Raw genomic sequence first — 21,004 nt, forward strand, 5'->3', positions numbered from 1 at the left:
AACTTTGTAGCTCGCCGCTAAGCAAACTGATCCCCGCACCGGTTTCAGTGTTCCAAGAAAATTAAAACCAGAGCTCAAGGTTTTATTGCTCGATTCTATACCACCTAACCAATTTAAGTTTTCTCTGCTTGGGCCTCGAAGATCATAGATCTTCACTTTCCTCCAACTCCAAACATGTTCAAAAAGTAAGCTCATAATCACGATCCCTCATACACCTGTTCTCCAATGTTATTATGTATCTGGGTGGTATTTGTTATTTACTTTGTTGATAATTGACGGAGATGATTCATAGGTTTGGTTTAATTCAATGAATGTTAATTAAAGTTTCTTGCGTTCATTGATTATGTTTTTCTAAGGGTTATAATTTTCGAATTTTTGCTTTGCATTCTGTTTTTTTCTGTAATAGAAAGTGTGCGTTTGAGTAGGGCACTTACTTTTTGGGGTTTAAGCAAACGCTAAACGATTATATACATGGTTGCTAAGCTTGCCGTTTTTGCTAATTCTGGGAGATATTTGGTTATAGTATGAAACTTTGACACGTCACTAGTGAGTTTGGAGATGTTGGTTAGGATTCTTGTAATAGTTTCAGTTTTTTTGTACAATTATGGTGCTTTTTGGAGATGCAAGTTCTTGACTTTTGCAATCTATGCATATATTCTCGGTAAAAAGTTTTGCCTTCACCCGTTCATATATTGTTACAACCGCAGATTTTCTTCTGAAGAGGTATCAGCACAAAACCAAGTGAAGGCATCTGTCCAGCGCAAAATTCGACAAAGTATTGCAGAAGAGGTAATACTATTCTACTACCAGTGGCCTCTACATATGAGTATAACTGATGCTTCGAGATTTATTTTGCATATGTCTTTGACACAAATTTAACTTCGCTTGCAGTACCCTGGACTGGAACAAGTGTTGGATGATTTGCTTCCAAAGAAATCTCCTCTCATTGTTGCTAAATGGTTTGACTCTGTTGTTCCTGCTAATACGGTTTACTTCTAACTCTGCTATAATAACCATTTTATCTCATAACTTGGTTCAACCTCCACTTTTTGGCAGTCAAAACCATCTAAACTTGGTGGTGGTAAACAACGTGCCACTATTTTTCAACATACGTGATGGACCATATATGCCTACTCTCAGACTGCTTCATCAATGTAAAAATTTCTTTCTGAATACACTATCTGTATCTCATATAGACTGTCATGGTTTTATGATGAGAAGTTATTTTCTGGCTTCTTTCCTGTATGGGTGTAAAAAGATTTGGCAGGAACTTCTAATAAACCGCTAACTGGTAGTTATAACAAAGACGTTGCTTCTGTTTACATTTGAGGGTTGAATGAGAAATAATTCGTTTTAAATGCAGGACTATGGTGATGGGAATGGTAGACAGTTTTTACAATTTTGTCCAGAATAAATCAGTAAATAAGAATGTACTTTGAATGAGATGACAATAGAAACCATCTGTTCTGTGGAATCAGCAAATAAGAATGAGCCCTACTCTGAGTTCTTGTGCTTGGAAGAATCCATTCAACAACATGCTGGTATCATATTGAAGAGAGAGAATGTTCATAGTATATTACAAGTCAAAAACTATGAATTTAGGGAAAAAAGGTGGAATGGAGCATTACTAGGATCAAAATTTTGTTTGGAAAGACCATAATTAATTCTGTTCTATGAATCTCTCATGCAATTACGTGAATTACTATTCTTTTGTCATTGAAATGTTCCTTCAATAAATGTAAATCCGGGAACACTCAGAATTTTTGTTTTGGTTTTTTCAGATCCAGATATAATGAAAAAATTACAAGTAGATAGGGGTGCCATAAAGTTTGTTCTTGCTGGTGCAAACATAATGTGTCCAGGTTTAACTTCTCCTGGTGGTGCTTTGGATGACGAAGTGGCTGCAGAAACTCCCGTGGTATAACTCTATATCCTTTTTTTTTTTTTAATGGTTCTGACTGATATGATGTGATTTTAGAACTAGTTCAGGTATTATGTAGAATTGATTTGTGTTAGTTTCCTTAATATATAATGGAGATAAGAGGTTCAGTTTGGTATGCATGATTCTGATCAGAGGGACTGAATATTGTCAGGCAATAATGGCAGAAGGAAAGCAGCATGCACTTGCTATTGGCTTCACAAAAATGTCAGCAAAAGAAATGTAAGTTATTGTCTTACACTCTTATTTATTAACTTTCAACTAAATAGTGTGAGAAAAAGGAAGTGATGGAGCAGTAACTGATTCAATCATCAACCATTTGATAGTAAATCCTTGTCTACCACATAATTTCTGCACTACAAACTCCTTAGCATTGTTTATAGTTGTGTTGTTTTTATTCCTACTAGTTAACTGGTACAAACCTCAAGTAGTGTAACCAATTGTCCAATTTGAATAACTATTGCTTCTCCAGTTATCTTCAGCTTGTTAGAATGTTGAGGAGATATTTGGTAGTTGAGTCTAACTTGCATCTTTTGACCTGGAATGGCAATAAAAGGTCAAGTTTGCAAATTTTATTGTTGGCCTCAGTGGAGTAGGTGGTCAATGTAGTTGCTACTCGTTACATTTCATATCTATTAAGAGCTTTCTATTAGGCTCCTTCTGTTATAGATGTCTCTAAGTTCATATTAAGGCAAAGTTATAGTTGTATCAAAGCTAGATTAGTTATCTATTGCTGATTTGCTTATTCAAGAACTTGAGTCCTCTGTTTGGCTTACAGTAAACAGATCAACAAGGGAATTGGAGTTGACAACATGCATTATCTTAATGATGGTCTTTGGAAGGTATGCCCGTGTTAAATACTGCCATTTGGGTCTATGGCCTTTCACATGTATTAATTATTCTTATTATTATTTATTAAAGAGCATAATGGTTTGGTAGAATAACTGATTGTCATGGCAGAACATTCGTTCCTTCTTAAATTATTATGTGCTTGCAAAGATCTGCTGAATTGCAATCACTAAGGAGTAGTCATGCTGCGGTATTTACTGAATATTTTAATGGTCCTTCCTGTAATGTTTAGGGTGTTCTTAAATTGTTTTGCCTTGCTTTGCAGATGGAACATTTAGATTGAGGATATTGGCGACCAACTGTGCTATTATCAAGAAGAAATGAAGAATTTTATTTTTATCATTTCATAATAGTGTTTGTCTTTTGAGTGTCATAACCCACAGCTTAAAGAGTTATCTGTGTACGTTTTCCCTGTCAATGGGGTTATCTTTGTATGTTGAGAATTCATCCTTGTCAGATATTTCAAACCTTGAATCAAGCTCATTGTGTTGTGGTGAATTCCATTTTGTTATAATACCAACAGGCCTTTTCTTATGTTATGTTGACCCTCCAAGGGGTGTTCTTGTGCAAAAGTCAAATGAGAGGTCTTGCATGTATTCTCTCCCTGATGCTGTTAATGATGGTTGTGATGTTTTTGATGAAATTAAGCAAGAAAGGTGGTGGAATTGATGATTTGGATTACACGGGGTACAGTACTGAAATTATGGTTTTCTCATGTTTTGTTACTAATGAATCATTAAATTTCGGCAAATTACAACCCAGTTTGAAAAGTTAGGAAAGTTCTTTTTTTTTTCTTTCTTTTTTTTTTTTTTAAAAGAGGATCAAATGGTTTCATTTCTGCCCCCATGGTGACTCGAACCTATGACTTTGTATATAAGTAGTGGGTTCATATGCCATGCTTATTATTATTATTTTTAAATAAGAGAATTCATTGAATTAGTGATAGAAATCGCTCATGAGGGCATCCCACATGAGACTGGGAGCATACAAAAGCCAAATTCGGCTTGACCATAGAGCTAGATGAGAACAAATCAAAAGGTGTACTCCATCAACAATTTGTCCTTTTACAATAAAACATTGCTCTGAAGCACTAATAGAGAACTTAGCAAAAACTGAAGATAAAATCTCAACCTCTTCAAGATAATTACCAACAATAGCACCATTGTCATGACCTTGAGATTTGTAGAGCAAATCATCAGTATCTGCAATTCGGGTATGCAAGGAATTGGTAGACCAATCAAAACTAAATTCATCCTAACCTAAAACACACTGCTCGCCAAGGCACTCAATTGTGGTACTCACAGCGCGATTGTATTGAGACTCTTCATAGAATGTAGCAATGATCAATTTACCCAAGAGTAAACGCATCACACCCAAAATATTACAAGTAGTAAAACTTAAACAGCAACAAGATCGAAGGTCTCCTGGGTTCCAAATCCAGACCCATGGAGAGGTCTGGCCCAACAGAAAGTTGAATTGGGCCCAGAAGCAGCCCAAATTCATGGAAGCTCGATCTGATCTAGACACCCAAGATCGGGCACCCTTCATCTGTGCCCCGGCCGACCACCACTTCAGGCATCCTCGGCCTCCCTGCAACACCACCGTCCGCATCACAAACAGGAGTTCGAAGGGCGAAACCCAGAGTTCGATCAACCCAAGGCAGAATCTCCAGGCGCGGCTGCTTAAGATCGCCTCCAACCCAGACCATACCAGCTTCTCCGACATCGACCGCATCAAGGCTACCCACCAGAGAAGAACCCAGCCACCACTCAGCAGCGCCGCCATCCATCTCGACCAGTTTATCCGAGATCCACCATACCGGAACCGAAGACCACCCTTCAGCCGCCCTCTCCATGGTCGCTCTCGCGATCCAAAAGAAAGGCAAAGGAGATCTGCCATGGCAGATCCGTACCCATCAGGAATCAAACAGAAATGGGAGGTCAAGACACGCGATCGATTTGAGTGATTGCGTGAGGTAGGGGTGCGACTAATATAGTGCGCACCATGCTCGACACCGGTGACGGCGTCGCTAGGGTTAGTGAGACCGAGAGCAAGAGGCATCTCCTCCCATGCTTATTATATTATTTGGGAATCTTAACCATCACATATGGTCGACTTGGTGGAAACCCACACTTGAGTTCGAATTCCACCGACGTCATTCGGAGTTAAATCTAATTATATTTTTGGTGGCCAAAGGGGAGAAAGAGTTCTGACATGAAATGATTAAAATTTGACAATAAAAGGAGACATAGTGAATTTTGTCTTTGATTCGTCTAATTGGCACCATTAAATTTGAAAAAAAAAATTGAAAATGAAGGAGATGAAGTGAGTTCATCCCTTATTCAAATCAACGTAGTACATATGAAGTTATAATTCTAACATTGTAAAGGTCATGGATTCGATTCTCACTGGCATATGTAAGAGTAAGGTAGGCTAAGAGTTTTTTTTTTTTTTTTTTTGAAAAATAATAATAATAATAATAAATTTAAAAAAATCTCACCTTTTTTTTTTTTAAGAAGAAGGCAGTAGCCAATATATTGATCAAAGGCCAGAATGACCATTACATACCCTTCCGCTGTCATATAAGACAGACAAGAAGATGTGTTAGTACCCACAGTGGTACATAGAAACTAGGACACTCATTTGACATTGAATAGATCATAGACATAACGGAATCCCTCTTTGGTACTACGCCGGAGGCGCTAGAAAACTAGAAGGATCCAGCCCTCCCAACCTAACCCGGAACACAGTACATTTAGTCGCCTAGAGACCTCAATTAGTGTACAACTAGATATACTGAGAATTAAGTCGACAAGACTAAGACCCAGTACTACAACTAGATAAGGAAAAAACCACTAGAATGCCCAAAAAAGGCCTACAAAAAACTAGAAAATAAAATGAGTAAAAAGCCCGCCCACCAGATATGGCCCAGTAGCCAAAGGGAGACCCAAAGGCCCAAGAACCAAGCCAAGGAGCGCGGGTCGGAGTGAAACCGCCTGTGTAGCCGGACCAGCACCGCGGCTTCCGACAGATCATCGTCACCGCATCAACCCGCCACCAACTGACGACGTCGGCAGGAAAGTTGTGCATCACGATTCCAGACCGAAATTTGATCCGGTACTAGTTCGATCACCACAGCCTCCGTCCTCCGTCAAACCTTCTCAACCCCAAATCAGGGCACCGCAATGACAGCCTGCCTCCGCCGAGCACCAGAATCCCTCCGTCGCACCCCCCTTGCTCGAAAAACCTCCACCGCGCAGATCGGAACTAAAAACAAGGACGAGCCCCTCTGCTAGTCGTTCTCTCTCCGGACGCGACCAAGCCTCCAGCCCTCTGCTCCTGCCCAAAAACTCCTGGTCCTCCCCGGTGGACTGACACAACTAGTTCGCTCGTCCGATGACGACGTCCCATGGACTAGCCGCCAGACGCGGCATAGAAAAATTTCTTAGGGCTTTCGCTGCTCCGACTTTCTTGGATCTCTCGGGGTGTAAATTATTAGTACAAAAAAATAATAATAATAATAATAAGGGAAAATCGTCCAAACAGTGTCTGAACTTTTCCAGACTATTAATTTTCATACCTATACTTTGAAAAACATCAAAATGGTACCTGACGATTTAAGCCCGACCCAACTTCCATACCTAACAACAGTAAAATCGTTAACTGTGTTAACTTTTGAAGGATATTTTTGTCATTTTACTATTCATCTTCTCTGAAATCGACGGGCCACCATTCGATCGTCTCCATCCTCTTCTTCTCCTCCACTGAAACCATCACCAACAACTCTCTTAGCAATCAATGTTTTTCCTCCACCAACTCGATTCATTTCCAACCATGCATGTGAATACATTAATCTTTGGAAAGAACCATCGGATCTACGAGACCACGATGGCTTTCGATTTTCTCGGTGGCCAAATCCAAAGTCTCTTCGTCAGCATCGTCTTACTGAAGTACTACCCAGCAAGATTCAGTTGGACAGAAAAATTGAGATATCAAGTTGAACTAATAAATGCTAACAATACACTTATTGAAAAGGGATTATGCTGGATTTTTTAGGGGGCGGTGTTGGATCCCAGAACATGAATTAAATAAGGCAAGCAAACACAACCAACCTCAATTTCATAATCCTTCTTCGAAACACAGTTTGCATTCCGAAACTCACGGCAAGCAAACACAACCAACCTCAATCAATCTTGAGAGATTTAACTTAAATACAAATCATGATACCCATGAGGAAATCAACTTTCCTCGCGAAACAAATAGGCAACTGAATAGTCATAAAAAGCATACAATTGGTTGCCCAAACTAATCAATATAAATCAAACTCCGAACCAAACAAGTAAAGTATCAATCCCCTGAAGAATCGAATTCTTTATAAAGAAACCAATCCACACACTGCTTCACGAATACGTCAATCCACACACCTCCGTCACAGAGAGAGAGAGAGGAGAGAGACCATCTTCGTGGTTAAATTGTCCTTGTCCTCGTCCTCTGGCTGCTGCTGCGTTTCGAAGCCATAAACATCCCTGTGTCGGAGACTTGATTCTCCGGCGATGAAGGGTTGGTCTGGTTCTTTACCTTGACTGATGCTCTGCTTTTCTTCCCCCATTGTGGTTGTCTCACTGGTTTTGGAGAGAACCCATTAACCAGCGGCGAGGTGGGTCGGATTCCGGCGAGGTGGTTCTATGGGATCTGCTGGGGACAGATCCGATCTGGGGACGTATCGGGCACACTCTGGATTGAGCGTGGTGGGGTGATCTGAGTTGTTTGTGTTGAGTTAATCGTCAGGTTTAATCATTGAAAAAAGAGAAAGATTAATTGCCAGTGGCTGAGATACTGAGATGTGAATTAATCTGCCCGAGTTCGAATCATGACAAGCTCATTTATTTTTATTTCTGTTTATATTTTTCTGGTTTGGAGAAGATGAATAGTAAATGACAAAAATATCCTTCAAAAATTAACGAAGTTAACGTTTTTACTGTTGTTAGGTATGAAAATTGGGTCGGGCTTAAATCGTCAGGTACCATTTTGATGTTTTTCAAAGTACGGGTATGAAAATTAATAGTCTGGAAAAGTTCAGACACTATTTGAACGATTTTCCCTAATAATAAATATAAATAAAAATCTCTCCTTGAAAGTATATTGGTGAAGAATAGTTACACGCGTCTATACAACTCTATAGATCAATTTGTTCTGCAGAGTTTAAACAATGCTGGTCCAAACTCGAAGCCTTCCTTGTGGAGGAGGCTTTTACTGTGCAACAGTAAAATGAAGGACGAAAAACAATTATGGTACTATGATGGCTAGGGTTCCAATACTCCGGACAACAAGAAATTTGATTTCATTAGCAGTCCATTCGACTTGGTAAACATTTCAACAAACTTAGAAACACGAAACATAGGAGAAGTTACAGGAGGACATTACTAGTTTGTATATCTCTGCTCTCAACCTTGTTGCCTCCCTTGACTGAAACAATACTATTCGAATTCACACAAACGAAAGCTTGATAAGTTCCCCAAACACCTTGAATTGGAAAATACTTAACCCTATCTCTACTTAGACTATAGGAGACTATACGTCCGTCATTGGCAACCATAAGAACGTCATCACTTCTCCATAACACCAATGACAAATAAATTCCCATTATGGTCTCATAGGTCAAGTGTTTTGTCCAACTGCCAAAGTCATCCATCATCCATATTTTGAAGGACTCAATATCCGGACCCCAATAAGAAAAGCCAAAAAGAGCAATAGATCCATTCCACATTGTTAGACTCATAGATAAAGCATGCAATCCTAGGTCCTTGAAACTATCCGGAAGTAGTCTAGTACGAAATACCTCTTCACCAGTGTCATACAAAAGGATTACATCCCTAATGCTTGGCGACGAAAGCCTGTCATAATAACAGAGGTATTCCTTATCTTGTTCATGACCCAACCAATAAAAAACTCCCTTGTAGCACATCTGATAAATGTCAGGCCAAAAGCTAGTAGTTTCTGTTTCTAAATAATCAATCTTGATTTGCCTCCAAGAATCAGTACTCAAAGTGTATACTTCTGCCCTTGGAGGATAAATAACCAGACGCTGGTTATGATCATATGAATCTTCACCTGATGGTACAATATTAACCACCTTGTAATCCTTACATTTTGGATCATATCCAAATCCCCCAACACAAGAGAATGACTCGGTAAGACATGAAGGGGGAATAATCTTGAATTCTCGTATCGATGGGTTGTAGAACACAAGGCCTCCGCTATGATAAACTAGACAAATGATCCCATCACAATGACCTAAAATGTATATAGTTTCACCACCGTATGACCCAGGGAGCTCAATATTGTGCCCCTTAGTCTTTAGACCCATAGCAGTCGGAAAATAGATGTCCTCCACAACACAATGAGGATGACTGTCTTCATCATCATTGTCATTCGGAACATAAAGGAATGAAAATAAGATCTCCTCTTTGATACTTTGGGTTCTTGCAACCACGGAGCGCTTGAGAAGGAAGCAAGTGTAGGAGTCTTTGTTGTACAAGTGGAGGTGCTTGTCTATGAACTTGGGATTATTGATCAAAGCATACCATGACTTATGGATGCACTTGAATCGCATCAGAGATTTGGGAGGCAGCCTCGAAAGAAATTGCAATGTCATCTCTTCCGGCATTTTGCAAATTAGCTCAGCCATTTCTGCTTTTTCTGAGCCTCTTGTTCTTCTTCTTCTACTACCTCTTTTCTATTCGTAAATATACATTCTTCAAGTACAATGAGACAGAATTAAGCTCAGAATTGTAAGAAATTGCATTGATTTGAAAAAAAGAGATTTTTCTTCCAAAAAAAAGAGAAAAAGAGATTCAAAAGAAAGCCATGCAACAAGATGCAACGGTAAGATTAAGAAGTTTGGTGGCAGTGATAGAAAGAATGAAATATCTTGATTTACACTATTAAACGCTTTTTATGGTGTGTTTGACCAAGTATTTTTGTTATTATGTGTTGATTGATCTTTTTTTGGCAAACTGGGTTGATTGATCTAACATCCGGTGGATCACTATAGCCCCAATAGTCGTGAACTCCCTATCACACAATTTGAAAATAGGTAGAAATGGTTAACGGTGTCGCTGCTGAGATCTGGCAAAATTACATATGAATTAAGCTTAACGACCGAACCTGATTTATATCATATTAAGTGTACAGGGTAATTTCCACTACCGGAATATATGACCTCGTAAAAGATTGAGTCTTTTCACTCCTTGCCAGTGGCGGAGCCAGAAATTTTAGTTTGCTGGGGCACAAACAAAAAAATATTAATCATAGCAAAACATTAAAAAAAAAATTGTATACGTAATCTATATATTACAACGGTACGTAATTTTCTTCGACCACATGAAAATTATAGAAAAGAGACCCCCCCAAGCTTCTTAAATTATGTTAATTAACTTCAGTTAGTTTCATTGATCATAGTCTGCTGTCTCTATTAATTAGTAAACTGACCCCACTCCACCCCCAATAATACACTAGAAAAAAAATTTTGTTCAAATTTTAAGGTTGATATTTTTCAGTTCTTTCCTTTGGTGTTTTCTTTTGTTCATGATATCAAATTTAAAATATTTAGAGATAAAGTTTAGTATTCCTTAACGAGCTTAATAACATTCATCTTCTCTTCTATAGTGAATTTCATATGCTACAATTTTATGTTTGCTTCTTCTATTGTAGAGAATTTTTGTTGTCAAACAAAAACTTTTGATTTGGAACCCCCCCCCCCCCCCCCCCCACACACACACCGTAAAATCCTGGTTCCGCCACTGGTTAAGAGAAGTCGCTAGTTCTAGCCACATTATCAGTAAACAGACGATTTGAATCAATTGGTATTATCACCATGGTCATGCTTGTTCTTTTTGCAAAGCATAGTAACAAAAATAGGAGGAAAGTTAACTAAAATGAGAATGATCTGAATGACAATGGCTAGCCTACCAGTTATACTCCTTAATTTGGACCAGAATTGTAAAAGCAGCATAATACATCAATCTATTGGATACAATTATATCTACGAAACATTTGGCCCCTGTGGTTCCAGCTTCCTTCCAGATGTACTTCAAGGGATTTTGTTATTGAAGGGGAAGGGAGCAACTAAAGGATTTTGTAAGTTTTTATGACAGAAATAAGGAGGATATATATATTAAGCAATCATGATCTCCCTCCAAGAATCACTACCTAAGGTGTATACTTGTACTGTGGGAGGATTGAAAAGGAGATGACAATCATGTTCAGCGCTATATTCTTCCTCCCCCGGTACAAACAATATTAACAACTTGTAATCTTCAGATTTTGAATCAAAGCCAAATCCTAAAGAATTCATGACCTGATCCGGATATTCCATGAAGCTTGAATTCCATAAAATAACGCTACTAGAATCAGCTAGACAAATAAGTCCATCACAATCTCCTATAATCCATACTGCTTCTAGCTAGATCCTTGACCTGGAGCCCAACAAATTGATCCTCCTAATGTCGTCACCAACATTATGAACGATATGATCCCTATGCTCTTCGTCATGGTCGCAAAAACTGAGCAGTGAGAAGAGAGTTTGCTTTTCATCACTGGCGGTGAGGACCGAGCGCTTGAAAAGGATGCTAGTGGATAAATTGTTATGCATGGAATTCGAAAGGGGTTTGGCGACGAAATTGAGATTGTTGATCATAGCGCACCACGATTTATGGACGCTCTTGGATGAGAACTCAGTTTGGAGTTACTCCTTTAATTCAATGGAGATTTCAATCTACCAATCTGGAAATATTATTTCTTTGAGTTTGGAGTTACTCCTCCAATTCAATGGAGATTTCAATTTACCAATCTGGAATTATTATTTATTTTTTTCAAAAAAAAAAAAACGAACTCAAAACATTAGGGTGGTTGCAATGTGATATTAAAGAGCATGCGCACAAAAGAAATTATAATATCCATTTGATTCCTTCATAAATATCTTCGCAATTGTAAAATGAGCCATGCATTTGTCACACTTCAAGTGGGGTCATTACTTGATACAAATGATTTGCACCATATTTAATTGTTGGAGAAATGATCATTTACTTAATTTTGGGGTTAATTAACCCATTTACTCAAACACTCTAAGAGATTGCCCACTTACCCAAACACTCTAAGAGATCATTTCCCTAATACTCAATTAAGTTTTTTTTATTCATTTTTATTTATTTTTGGGACATTTTTGCCCACTCCTTCTTTGTGACTTAGAGAGAGAAGTCATCGGAGACATTGCCGAACTCCGGTGGCCAGTGGCCGGCCGCGAACTCCGATGATTGGACTCGGGCGACCGGTGACGAAAATTCGGGAACCGATCATCGGAATCTGGCAACTGGTCACTGGAATCCAGAATCCTGCTACTAGACTGGTGATCGAATTCGGGTGTCTGATTTTATTGCCCCCCAATAAACATATTATTGCCCCCCAATACTTTTTTATTGCCTCCCAATAATCATATTATTGCCTCCTAATAATCATATTATTACCATCCAATAATCATATTATTGCCCTCCTGTGAATTGCATAAACTCTCAAAACCAAAATGAATACACTACAGACACAATTGATCAATTTATATGTTCAATTCTACAAGTTCACTTTTTTTTTTCCTTCCCCATTCTCGGAGCTCACAGTATACCCAAAAAAAAAAAAAATTGGCCACCCAGAAATTGCTCTGGGCACCAGATCGGAGCAAACTTAGCCTTCCACCCCCCCCCCCCCCGATCTGGGGACGAAGACACCGGTGATTGGCTCAACCGGGACCGAAGGCAGCCTTTTCACTGCCAATCCTATTGAGAATCAAGATTCCGAGTCCTAAGAAATTGCTGCTTTTTTTCCTAAAGAAATTGAAGTTGATCAAAGTTGCCGGTTTCCGATGGATTTGGGGTTTTCACTATGAATGAAATGACGATTAGAGCTTCGTTTCAGGTATGGCTCTAGCCAGTAGAGAAATCAGAGTGGTGGCTGTGTAGAATTTGAGTTTTAGATTGACTCGGCGGCCGAGATTCACTTTTGTTTCGGGTTTTCACTGAGGCGGTGGCTTCCTTGATCTGCTGCCTGTGCTCGGTAGGTTCTTGCTTCTGAAAATGGTTGTACTTGTAGATCGATCGAAATCCTATTCCATGCAACCTGGTGGTCGAGGCATCTGGTTCTGCAGGATCCAATTCGGATCCTCTCTGTGATGTCACCGCCAATCCCATTGCGATGTCGCCAACACGAAATCAGAGTGGAATTTGAGAGAGAGAGAGAGAGAGAGAGGCCCGGTGTCCAAGATAGGAGAACAGTGAGTGTGGCAATGCTTGTAATTTTCTAATTGAATTTTGTCTAAAACAGTCTTTTAGTTGTTAAATGGGTAAGTGGGAATAAAACAGTCTAATTTGAATTTGACATATGACATGAAAAAATTGACATGTTAAAATTTTGACTCATTTTAGCTCCAATGGAGATGTCAAATTTGAATATTATTTTAATATATATAATTCTATTTGTGTTGCTTAACCAATTGCAGAAACGCATCAGCATGGCTGCTTTGTTACATGTTTGGTCTGCAAGTCTGTAAGTACTGCTGCTGCAATGGGATTGAAATTACATGAGAGTGATTCAGCTTAGAAACATCTTTATCATCTTATCAACAACAACATTCATCAAGTATACAACACAAGAGATACGTAGAACACTCTACAAATAAATCATCTAACTTACTCCAAATATGAAGTTAAACATGGAAAAGGAACAAATCATCTAACTTAAAGAGACACCAATTATAGAATTTTATGACAACAACAAATCATACTTGCATCAATCCAGAGAATACGAACATGTGGAGCCGAGCTCAATTGGAGGTGGCCAAAATATCTGGGAATCGCCTGGGGGAAGATCCCAACTTCTGAATGCTATGGTCCTCTAAGTAGAACATGAAACTCTCTGGTCTAGTTACTTCTCTAAGAGCAAGATTAACATTGTTTTCATCTGAGAAGTAAATGCAATTCCCTCTGCACCCAGCCAATTCTTGGGCCGAAACAGAGAAACAACAATCCATAGCCAAGAAAAAAGCTCAATCACCCAAGCTCTTCACTTCAACCCATCTGCCCAACTCTCCATTCAACAATTCCAGCTTGCAAACCTTAAAATCAACTACCTTGAGTTCACCAAACTGATATCTTTGGTGTCTTCCACGACGCCAACTGACAAATAAAGAAAAATCGAACTCAACACCAGCCCCTTCTTGCTTATTTTGTTCTTGATCAAAATACATATCGACCACATAAAGCTCTCGACAAGACTCTACCAAATGCTTCCTCCCACCAAAACCAATCACTTTCGACGAAATCTTCATCATCACTTCTGAAGACACATTAATCCTAAAAACATAACCCAAGCTATCCACCACATATGGCTAACCCTTATAAACTATAACATCATCAAAAACAAAACCTCCATTACTAAACCATGTGAGTTTCTCATCTCCACTTTTAGCAAAACCCAAATTTCCCTTATTAGAGATAACCAGAATAGCACAATCAACAATCTCAGCAGGCATTAAAATCACTTTCTTTAAACCACAAACAGAACTAGACCCAAGGATGTATCTCAGAAAATACGACTTCCCTAATTTGATCATTTTAAACTCCAACAAATTGAAACATTCAGGAGACGACGACTGGCCGTTTGTGTACCTGATTCGCCTGGAGGTGATCGGATTCTGAAGAAGCATTATGTCGCACTCTTCGACCTTGACCAACCAACCTCCAGACTACGGCGGCACCAGTGATGACGTGGAGGGGCTCTGTAGGAGGTAGATGGTGTTTTGGGAGAGGAAGGAGGTGGGTCCATCGGAGAATGGGAGAGGGAATTTCGGAGGAAGTGAAGGGTGGAAGCGAGGCACAAGAACTCCATGAATGAAAAACGCTGTGGAATTGGAGAGACTGGATGCGCAGTTCGAGCTTTTCTCCGATCAGCGGCCAGAGCTCGACTAGAAGATTGGACCAGTCGACGGTGATATCCATTGTTGGCGTGGCCTCGTGACTTGGGAGGTATCCATTTGATCCATGTTCTTGATATTCAAGAAGAGAGAAGAAATTTGAAGAGAGGAAAAGTGTTTCTTTCTCTGAGAGATTTTGAAGTTCTAGGTGAGATGAAGGAAGAAAGACGCGAGAAGGAAAGAGAGAGACCACTGAGAAATAAAAAATAAAAAATAAAAGACAGAAAGAGAGAAAGTTGTCAAATTTGACAGAAGAAAGGCTTATGTCAAGTCCATGTGGAAAAGACATATCTGTTGGAGAACAGTTTGGGCTGTCAAAAGTAATCATTGGGCTTCCACATGGCAAATGACCCATCGGTTGGAGATGGTCTTAGTGGAGTAAGTGGGTTTATGTTGGATCAAAATTGGGCATTTGGTTAAAGCCCCTTAATTATTTAAGGGGGTGAAATTTGCACACCCTAGATTACAAACCACACACCCTCTGATTTTTTTAATAATATTAAATCTCAAATATTTTTGCACTTCCTAAAATACCCTTGAAGTCAGAATTTTTTTTTTTTGGTCCTTTCTTCTCTCTCTCTCTCTCTTCTCCAAAACCACGACAAAGTTCCCTCACCTTCTCCGACATCTCTTGGAACGGCGTCGACACCTATCTTCACCTTCTCGTTGTTACTGTTTGATTTTGAATTTGATTGCAAAATGGGGAGTAAAAGCAAGAGGGAGAAGCATTTGCCGGAAACGAGCGACAATGATTCACCGTCGTCCTCTCCTTCAAGCTTGACGTATCCGACCGGTCCTCGAAACGGCGTCATCGCCACCATCACAGAATCGACGACGGCTCCAGAAGAGAAAGAGAAAGGAGAAGGGAGAGGAGAGAGAAACGGCGAAGTAAGAGAGAGGCGAGGCTGAGCAAATGAAGATGAAGATGAAGACGAAGACGAGGAAGAAGAAGAGGGACTATGACTCCGAAGCCTCCTAGGGGCGCTCGAGCTCCAACACGGCGGCTTTGAGCTCGGCCCACCCTTCCTTTTAGCTCTTCGGTTTCACCTACCTCATCCATGGCGTTCTCTCTTCACCCAAACCCAACCACCTTCCTCAAACCCATACCCAGACCATTCACCAGGGCCGGTCCTGACATTATAGAGGTTTGAGGCGAATGATTAAAATGTGGCCTCATGAATGGTGTTCGACTGTTCAATCAATAACCAAATTTGTTTTATTTACTAATAAAATTTAATTTTCATATAGTATTTCTATATTGTTTTCTTAAATTATAAGGGAAAAAATAAGTTAAACTCATATATATTAGTAACAAAAAAAAGGAACTAAAGGTGATTACACCAAAAGAAACCAAAAAAAAAAAAAAAAGCAAAGTGAATTGAATGAGCTGAGAATCGAACCTGCATGGGGTGCCTCATAAAAACAGGCCACTAGATTCCCTACCAACTTAACTACAATGGTCAATTCAGTAACATGGCCGAAGAAAAAGTATAATCAATTATTGATGTCTGTATTTATATTTAAAAAAAACTGACGGAGGCCCGCTGGAGGCCGGTGGCCTGAGGCGGCTGCCTCAGGTAGCAACCCTCAGGGCCGGCCTTGCCATTCACAACCACACCCACCCCCACCGTAGTCCGCGTTCCCACATGGTGCCTTGGTCAAAGACCGGGTCCTCAGCATCGAGGCCGTCCAAGCTGTCCAAGCCCTCAAACGGGCCCAAAGATCCGACCCGAACCCATCCCTGGTCTCCAAAACCCTCTCTCGCCTAATCAAGTCAGACCTTGACGCCATCCTCAAAGAGCTTCTACGACAGGATCAGTGGCACCTGGCTCTCCAGGCCTTCTCCGCCTTCCGATCCGAATACCAACCCGACCTGTCCGTCTACGCCGAGGTGGCTTTGGCTCTCGCCAGAAATGGGATGGTGGACGAGATAGACACTCTGGTTTGTGAGCTCGAAAAGGAGAGTTAGGAGTCCAGTAGGACAGTGATAAGGTTCAGTGGTTTCGGAGATGAGAGAGAGAGAGAAGCTGACTTCAAAGGTATATTATTAAAAAAATCAAAGGGTGTGCAAATTTCACCCCCCCCCCCAAATTATTTATAGCTACCATTTAAAACTTTTCAAACAAATAAATAAACACAAGCCTTTGAACGATCAATTATCGCATTGTCATCAGGTTCTAGCACCGCCTTCCTCACACGTGGCACGCCTCTTGGAAGGACAATGCTAATAAGGGAGATTTTCTATCTTGATCTTGGAAGGAAACAAAACTGGAATTGAGTACTCAAAATTCAAGAATATATAGTCTTAACTATCTAACTAATACATCATTCACTGTTCTGTAAACTAGTAAAAAGAACAAAAAGCATACCATACTTAGAACAATATATTGGTACATCTCAAGTAAATTGACATGATATTCATATTCATCTTTTACTTACTTTCCTATTTCCATGACTATCAGTAGATTTCGGGTACATTTTGGCTTCTAGTTTCTTAGTGGTACGCTGTAAAGCGGCTTGTCTGTGGCGCTGGTTATAACCTTTCCTTCTGCTGCATAACCAATAAATCGATATAAACAAATTAAAAATCAACAGCAAAGGATAAAGTCAAAAAATCAAAACCAAGCACGAATAACACTAAACTAGGGTGTAATTCCCCATCAAACACAATCTATATTAGACCTCAATGTGGGAGCCCAGCACTGCTCTTTTAGCTTTAAAAGAACAAAGAATGCATTGTACTTGACAGGTATTTTTCATAAACTTATTAAGAATGCCATAATGCAAATATGATTCTATGAAAGTGGTATTAGAGTGTCCCACCTTACAAACAACAGGCCTGCTGTAAGAACCAATCCTCCCACAGCCCAAGAAACTCGTTCGCTATATGGCATTTCCCTCACTCTCTGGTGGAAATCCTCTAGCAGCCTCAAGCTCTGAACTTTCCGGGGCACATCAGATTGTGAAACCTTCCATGAATCCGCAATCAAATCAAGACTAGCTTTACCACCATAGCAAAATGTTTCTTCCAGGCTCTCAGACGTATCACCCTTAACAGCAAACCCTGCAGCATGGCAGAACTCTGTGCCATTAAGAATCCACTCCGAGGCCCTACCACAAACGTAATCATTTACTCCACAGGGTGCTAGAACCTGACACAAAATTAGATAAATCAGTTAAAAGTACCTGTCCGATGCATCCGGAAGGCAATGTACTGGACTTGGTTAACAGCCACGTGTTATTATTCTTGGCACCATTTACAATTCTCTCACACAAGTGTAGACTATCAATTTAGAAGATAGTTCACACAAGATCTCCTAGGTGAACAAATTCAGCACATCAACTCCCTCCCTTCCCCCTCCCCGATGAGCTAATTCCCCGATGTTCCCCTATTCTTTAATTAGGCTTTTAAGAAAATTGTGGACGAAAGTTTAAAAAAATCAGCCACATACCTGTGTTATTGCATCTGTTGAGTAGTAAGCCCCGGAACAAGCACTGAAGACCCTGTCACAGAAAGAGGCACATATAACTGGAGGTCCTGGCTGCACACCAATGCGGGGATCACAGATAGAACATTCCAATAATTCCCATAATTGCAAGCACTCTGAGTTTGCTTCCCCGGCCAAAGCCAACTTCCTAATGGCTAGCAGTGCAGGATGTGTCTGGGCTACATCACAACAAGTTTTTTTACGGAACACCCTGCAAAGAGTCAGATCTTTGGGTCCCTTGCTGACCCGTTTTGGAGGCTTTCCCTCAGAAGAGAATGGAGGAAAACGACTACCTTGGGAAATGCACACTCTGTCTGGTTTACCTGTGCATCAAAGAGGATTTAGACAATACTTTATCATTATACAGAACAAATGGAAGAGAGAAAGGGAGAAAAAGAATGAAACAAAAGAAACAAATTAGCGGCCAGAATTATTTGAAAACTGTTTTAAAAATAGCACTAAAAGGGGATTTAATTGTGAACCTTAACTGAACCAACCAACCAACATATATATCAAAACTGAGACACAAGCTTAGGACTTCTGAAGATATATTTCATGGAAACATAGAATTATTAAAGACCAAAGTTTAGCCCCACACAGCAACACCATTATATTGTTGGCATTTCTTCCCGCATTCTATGAATTAAAGAAATAAATGAAGCTTAAGGATATAACTCGAGTAGATGACCAGCAATGATAAGAGGGGAAATCCAGAATGAAAATGGCATTCCTGCTTGTGAAGGAGAACAAGAAACCAAGGTGCCCAACAAAGAGATTTAGCTGTTTTGGCCAACATTACATTTCAAACTAGGTGACTTCACCATAAGCTTGTATGAGGTGATAAGGCAGTAGAAGCAGACCAATGATCAATCTCAGCATAAAAGATAATACACACCCCTTCAGGGCTTGTCAACACCAAAGTACGAGTAGTATACAGAACAAGTTTCAAACTGAGTCTAGCATATCTTAGCTTTCTTCAAGCTATGTCTGAAAGCATTTAATTAACTATACCGAAATAACTTTCTATGTAAAGACATGAGACATCATAGGAACCAGGAGATTAAACCAGTGATATAAACTGAAAAGGACATTGCTTTTCATATAAAGCCGTAGGTGTTAAGGGTTAAAGTGACTAAAGACAGCTTTGATTATCAGCAATCCTAGATTTCTGCCTGTGCTATACTACAGAGCAGCCATTAATGGTAATGAGGTCCATGGAATGGTAAAGAAGTGTGCTACCTGACTTAGATACTTAATTGAAACCGATACCAAATATCTATAATTAAGCATGAAAGAATTCAACTGTAAAGCATGAGTAAGATATAGCACATGAAGAAACAACACATAGAAATTTATGATGCAATTGATTGCCTGATGACATCAAAAATGGACTAGTATGAACTCCACCCCAAACAACAACAAAACAAAACCAATCACACAAGGCCAGAGAAAATACTGCAAGAGACAAGAAATTACTCAAACCATCCAAAATATACATACAAAGCTTAAATTTCTAATAAATAAATTCAATAATTTGCTTTCATGCCTATACGTCAACTATACGAAGAAAATAAACAATTAGGAGTGATCAAATTGCAAATCTGATAGACGACTGAAAACCCAAATAAGAAAAAGATGTAAAATTTACCAGAAGAAAAAGGAACCGGTGTATTGATAAGAAGCAGCAAAATCAGATAACCATAACCCATTATCCTTCACGAGTTCTGTAGTGAGCTTCTGAAAGACTCGGAACCAAAGAATGGACTTTGTTCCAGCATTGACGAAGCTAAGGCAACCAAGAACGGTCTCACTACCAACGATGGCTGTGGGTACTCGAAACCCGGATTGTAAAATTTTGGGCCCAAATGGCTGGCCCAACATCTTTTTTTTTTTCTTTCTTTTTCGCATGTCAACCTTTTTTATATACCTTTTAAAAGCAACAACACGGAGGAAATATAATTTCACGACTTCAACGGTTGGATATTCTCATGGTAATAAGATCAGCTACACGTTTAGTGAAGGGAGTATCGACGCCGGAAAATCACGGCAGCTCCGACTGTTTCTGGGTAAATTTGGGCGGCTTCAAGGACTGTTTGACGTGCATGAGGTACGATAAGTCGATAACCAATCTTCTCACTGAGCTCTACATGTTAGTGTAAGTAGTTTTTGAATTGCCTGTGGTGGTGGTTTCGGGTCTTCTTAAGGTGTTTTTGGTTCGAATTTCTGTGTTGCAATGATAATTGATAGTTGAAATGCTAAAAAAGCATACTTGTTGTAAGTTTGGAAGTAGTAGAGCAAACGAAGAATCTCTCCACAGTTTGTGTTCTTCCACTTCTTCGTCAAGGGCACTGATCTGCCGTTTGGGATTCTGTTTTGATCTAGCTTGAATAAAAGCTCGGTCGGGTTCGGGTTTTGTCTGAAAATTTGAGAATCGTGTTATGTAATTTGCGTTTGGAATGACAATCCCAAAAGAGATCACCAGATTCGAAAAGTGGCAATACCCAGACTTATCAATTGCTCCATTGCTTGATTGAGGCTTCAATTTCGAACTGGAAATCATGATGTTGACGGGGATGTGAAGTATCACATTATGAGCTGTGACCTTGTGAGATTGATCGGCGATGATTATGAAGTGAGGCGTCGGAGTAGAAAAATAAAATTGTCATGAAGCCCAGTAATTTCATCAAGTAACTTCGTTATACAAACCGC

General features: G+C 39.7%; 4 protein-coding genes and 1 pseudogene across 5 annotated transcripts; 1 reads left to right on the forward strand and 4 right to left on the reverse strand.

The window, feature by feature from the left end:
- LOC112193218 (malignant T-cell-amplified sequence 1-A) lies at nt 1–3,327 on the forward strand. Its single transcript, XM_024333290.2, has 8 exons — nt 1–185; nt 708–789; nt 892–959; nt 1,057–1,154; nt 1,782–1,918; nt 2,094–2,161; nt 2,718–2,781; nt 3,054–3,327. Exons 1-8 carry the CDS (start codon nt 175–177, stop codon nt 3,069–3,071), a joined length of 546 nt encoding a protein of 181 aa, XP_024189058.1. The 5' UTR covers nt 1–174; the 3' UTR covers nt 3,072–3,327.
- A 4,785-nt stretch (nt 3,328–8,112) lies between these two features.
- LOC112193989 (putative F-box protein At3g24700) lies at nt 8,113–9,670 on the reverse strand. Its single transcript, XM_024334254.2, has one exon. It carries the CDS (start codon nt 9,474–9,476, stop codon nt 8,196–8,198), a length of 1,281 nt encoding a protein of 426 aa, XP_024190022.1. The 5' UTR covers nt 9,477–9,670; the 3' UTR covers nt 8,113–8,195.
- Nucleotides 9,671–10,915: 1,245 nt separating this feature from the next.
- LOC121052255 lies at nt 10,916–11,534 on the reverse strand (annotated as a pseudogene).
- Nucleotides 11,535–13,880: 2,346 nt separating this feature from the next.
- Nucleotides 13,881–14,832, reverse strand: LOC112193990. The gene is made up of 3 exons (XM_024334255.1): nt 14,503–14,832; nt 14,275–14,378; nt 13,881–14,187 (listed from the first exon to the last, which is right to left on the reverse strand). The coding sequence occupies exons 1-3, from the start codon at nt 14,830–14,832 to the stop codon at nt 13,881–13,883; spliced, it is 741 nt and encodes a 246-aa protein (XP_024190023.1).
- A 2,231-nt stretch (nt 14,833–17,063) lies between these two features.
- On the reverse strand, nt 17,064–20,110 carry LOC112191360. Of its 2 annotated transcripts, none has more exons than XM_024330678.2 (4): nt 19,944–20,110; nt 18,260–18,618; nt 17,631–17,959; nt 17,064–17,355 (listed from the first exon to the last, which is right to left on the reverse strand). In XM_024330678.2, the coding sequence occupies exons 1-4, from the start codon at nt 20,002–20,004 to the stop codon at nt 17,232–17,234; spliced, it is 873 nt and encodes a 290-aa protein (XP_024186446.1). In that variant the 5' UTR covers nt 20,005–20,110; the 3' UTR covers nt 17,064–17,231. The 2 variants fall into 2 exon arrangements, with proteins under 2 accessions (XP_024186446.1, XP_024186445.1); XM_024330677.2 differs by having other exon boundaries at nt 17,064–17,358; nt 19,944–20,109.
- Between the last annotated feature and the right edge of the window lie 894 nt (nt 20,111–21,004).

The sequence above is a fragment of the Rosa chinensis genome, chromosome 3 (assembly GCF_002994745.2).
Source record: "Rosa chinensis cultivar Old Blush chromosome 3, RchiOBHm-V2, whole genome shotgun sequence".
Lineage (NCBI taxonomy): Eukaryota > Viridiplantae > Streptophyta > Magnoliopsida > Rosales > Rosaceae > Rosa > Rosa chinensis.

Bases quoted from the DNA above. Each gene is read 5' to 3' on its own strand.
- LOC112191360 (XM_024330677.2), bottom strand. From the start codon at position 20,004: ATGGGTTATGGTTATCTGATTTTGCTGCTTCTTATCAATACACCGGTT. The intron at 18,619-19,943 runs GTAAATTTTACA...TTTGATGCACAG, and splicing joins ACCGGTTCCTTTTTCTTCTG to GTAAACCAGACAGAGTGTGC. The intron at 17,960-18,259 runs GTATGTGGCTGA...ATTTTGTGTCAG, and splicing joins CAACAGATGCAATAACACAG to GTTCTAGCACCCTGTGGAGT.
- LOC112193990 (XM_024334255.1), bottom strand. From the start codon at position 14,832: ATGGATATCACCGTCGACTGGTCCAATCTTCTAGTCGAGCTCTGGCCG. The intron at 14,379-14,502 runs GTACACAAACGG...TGTGGTTTAAAG, and splicing joins ATCACCTCCAGGCGAATCAG to AAAGTGATTTTAATGCCTGC. The intron at 14,188-14,274 runs GTTTAGTAATGG...TTATGTTTTTAG, and splicing joins GGAGATGAGAAACTCACATG to GATTAATGTGTCTTCAGAAG.
- LOC112193218 (XM_024333290.2), top strand. The intron at 790-891 runs GTAATACTATTC...CTTCGCTTGCAG, and splicing joins GACAAAGTATTGCAGAAGAG to TACCCTGGACTGGAACAAGT. The intron at 1,919-2,093 runs GTATAACTCTAT...GAATATTGTCAG, and splicing joins TGGCTGCAGAAACTCCCGTG to GCAATAATGGCAGAAGGAAA.
- LOC112193989 (XM_024334254.2), bottom strand. From the start codon at position 9,476: ATGGCTGAGCTAATTTGCAAAATGCCGGAAGAGATGACATTGCAATTT.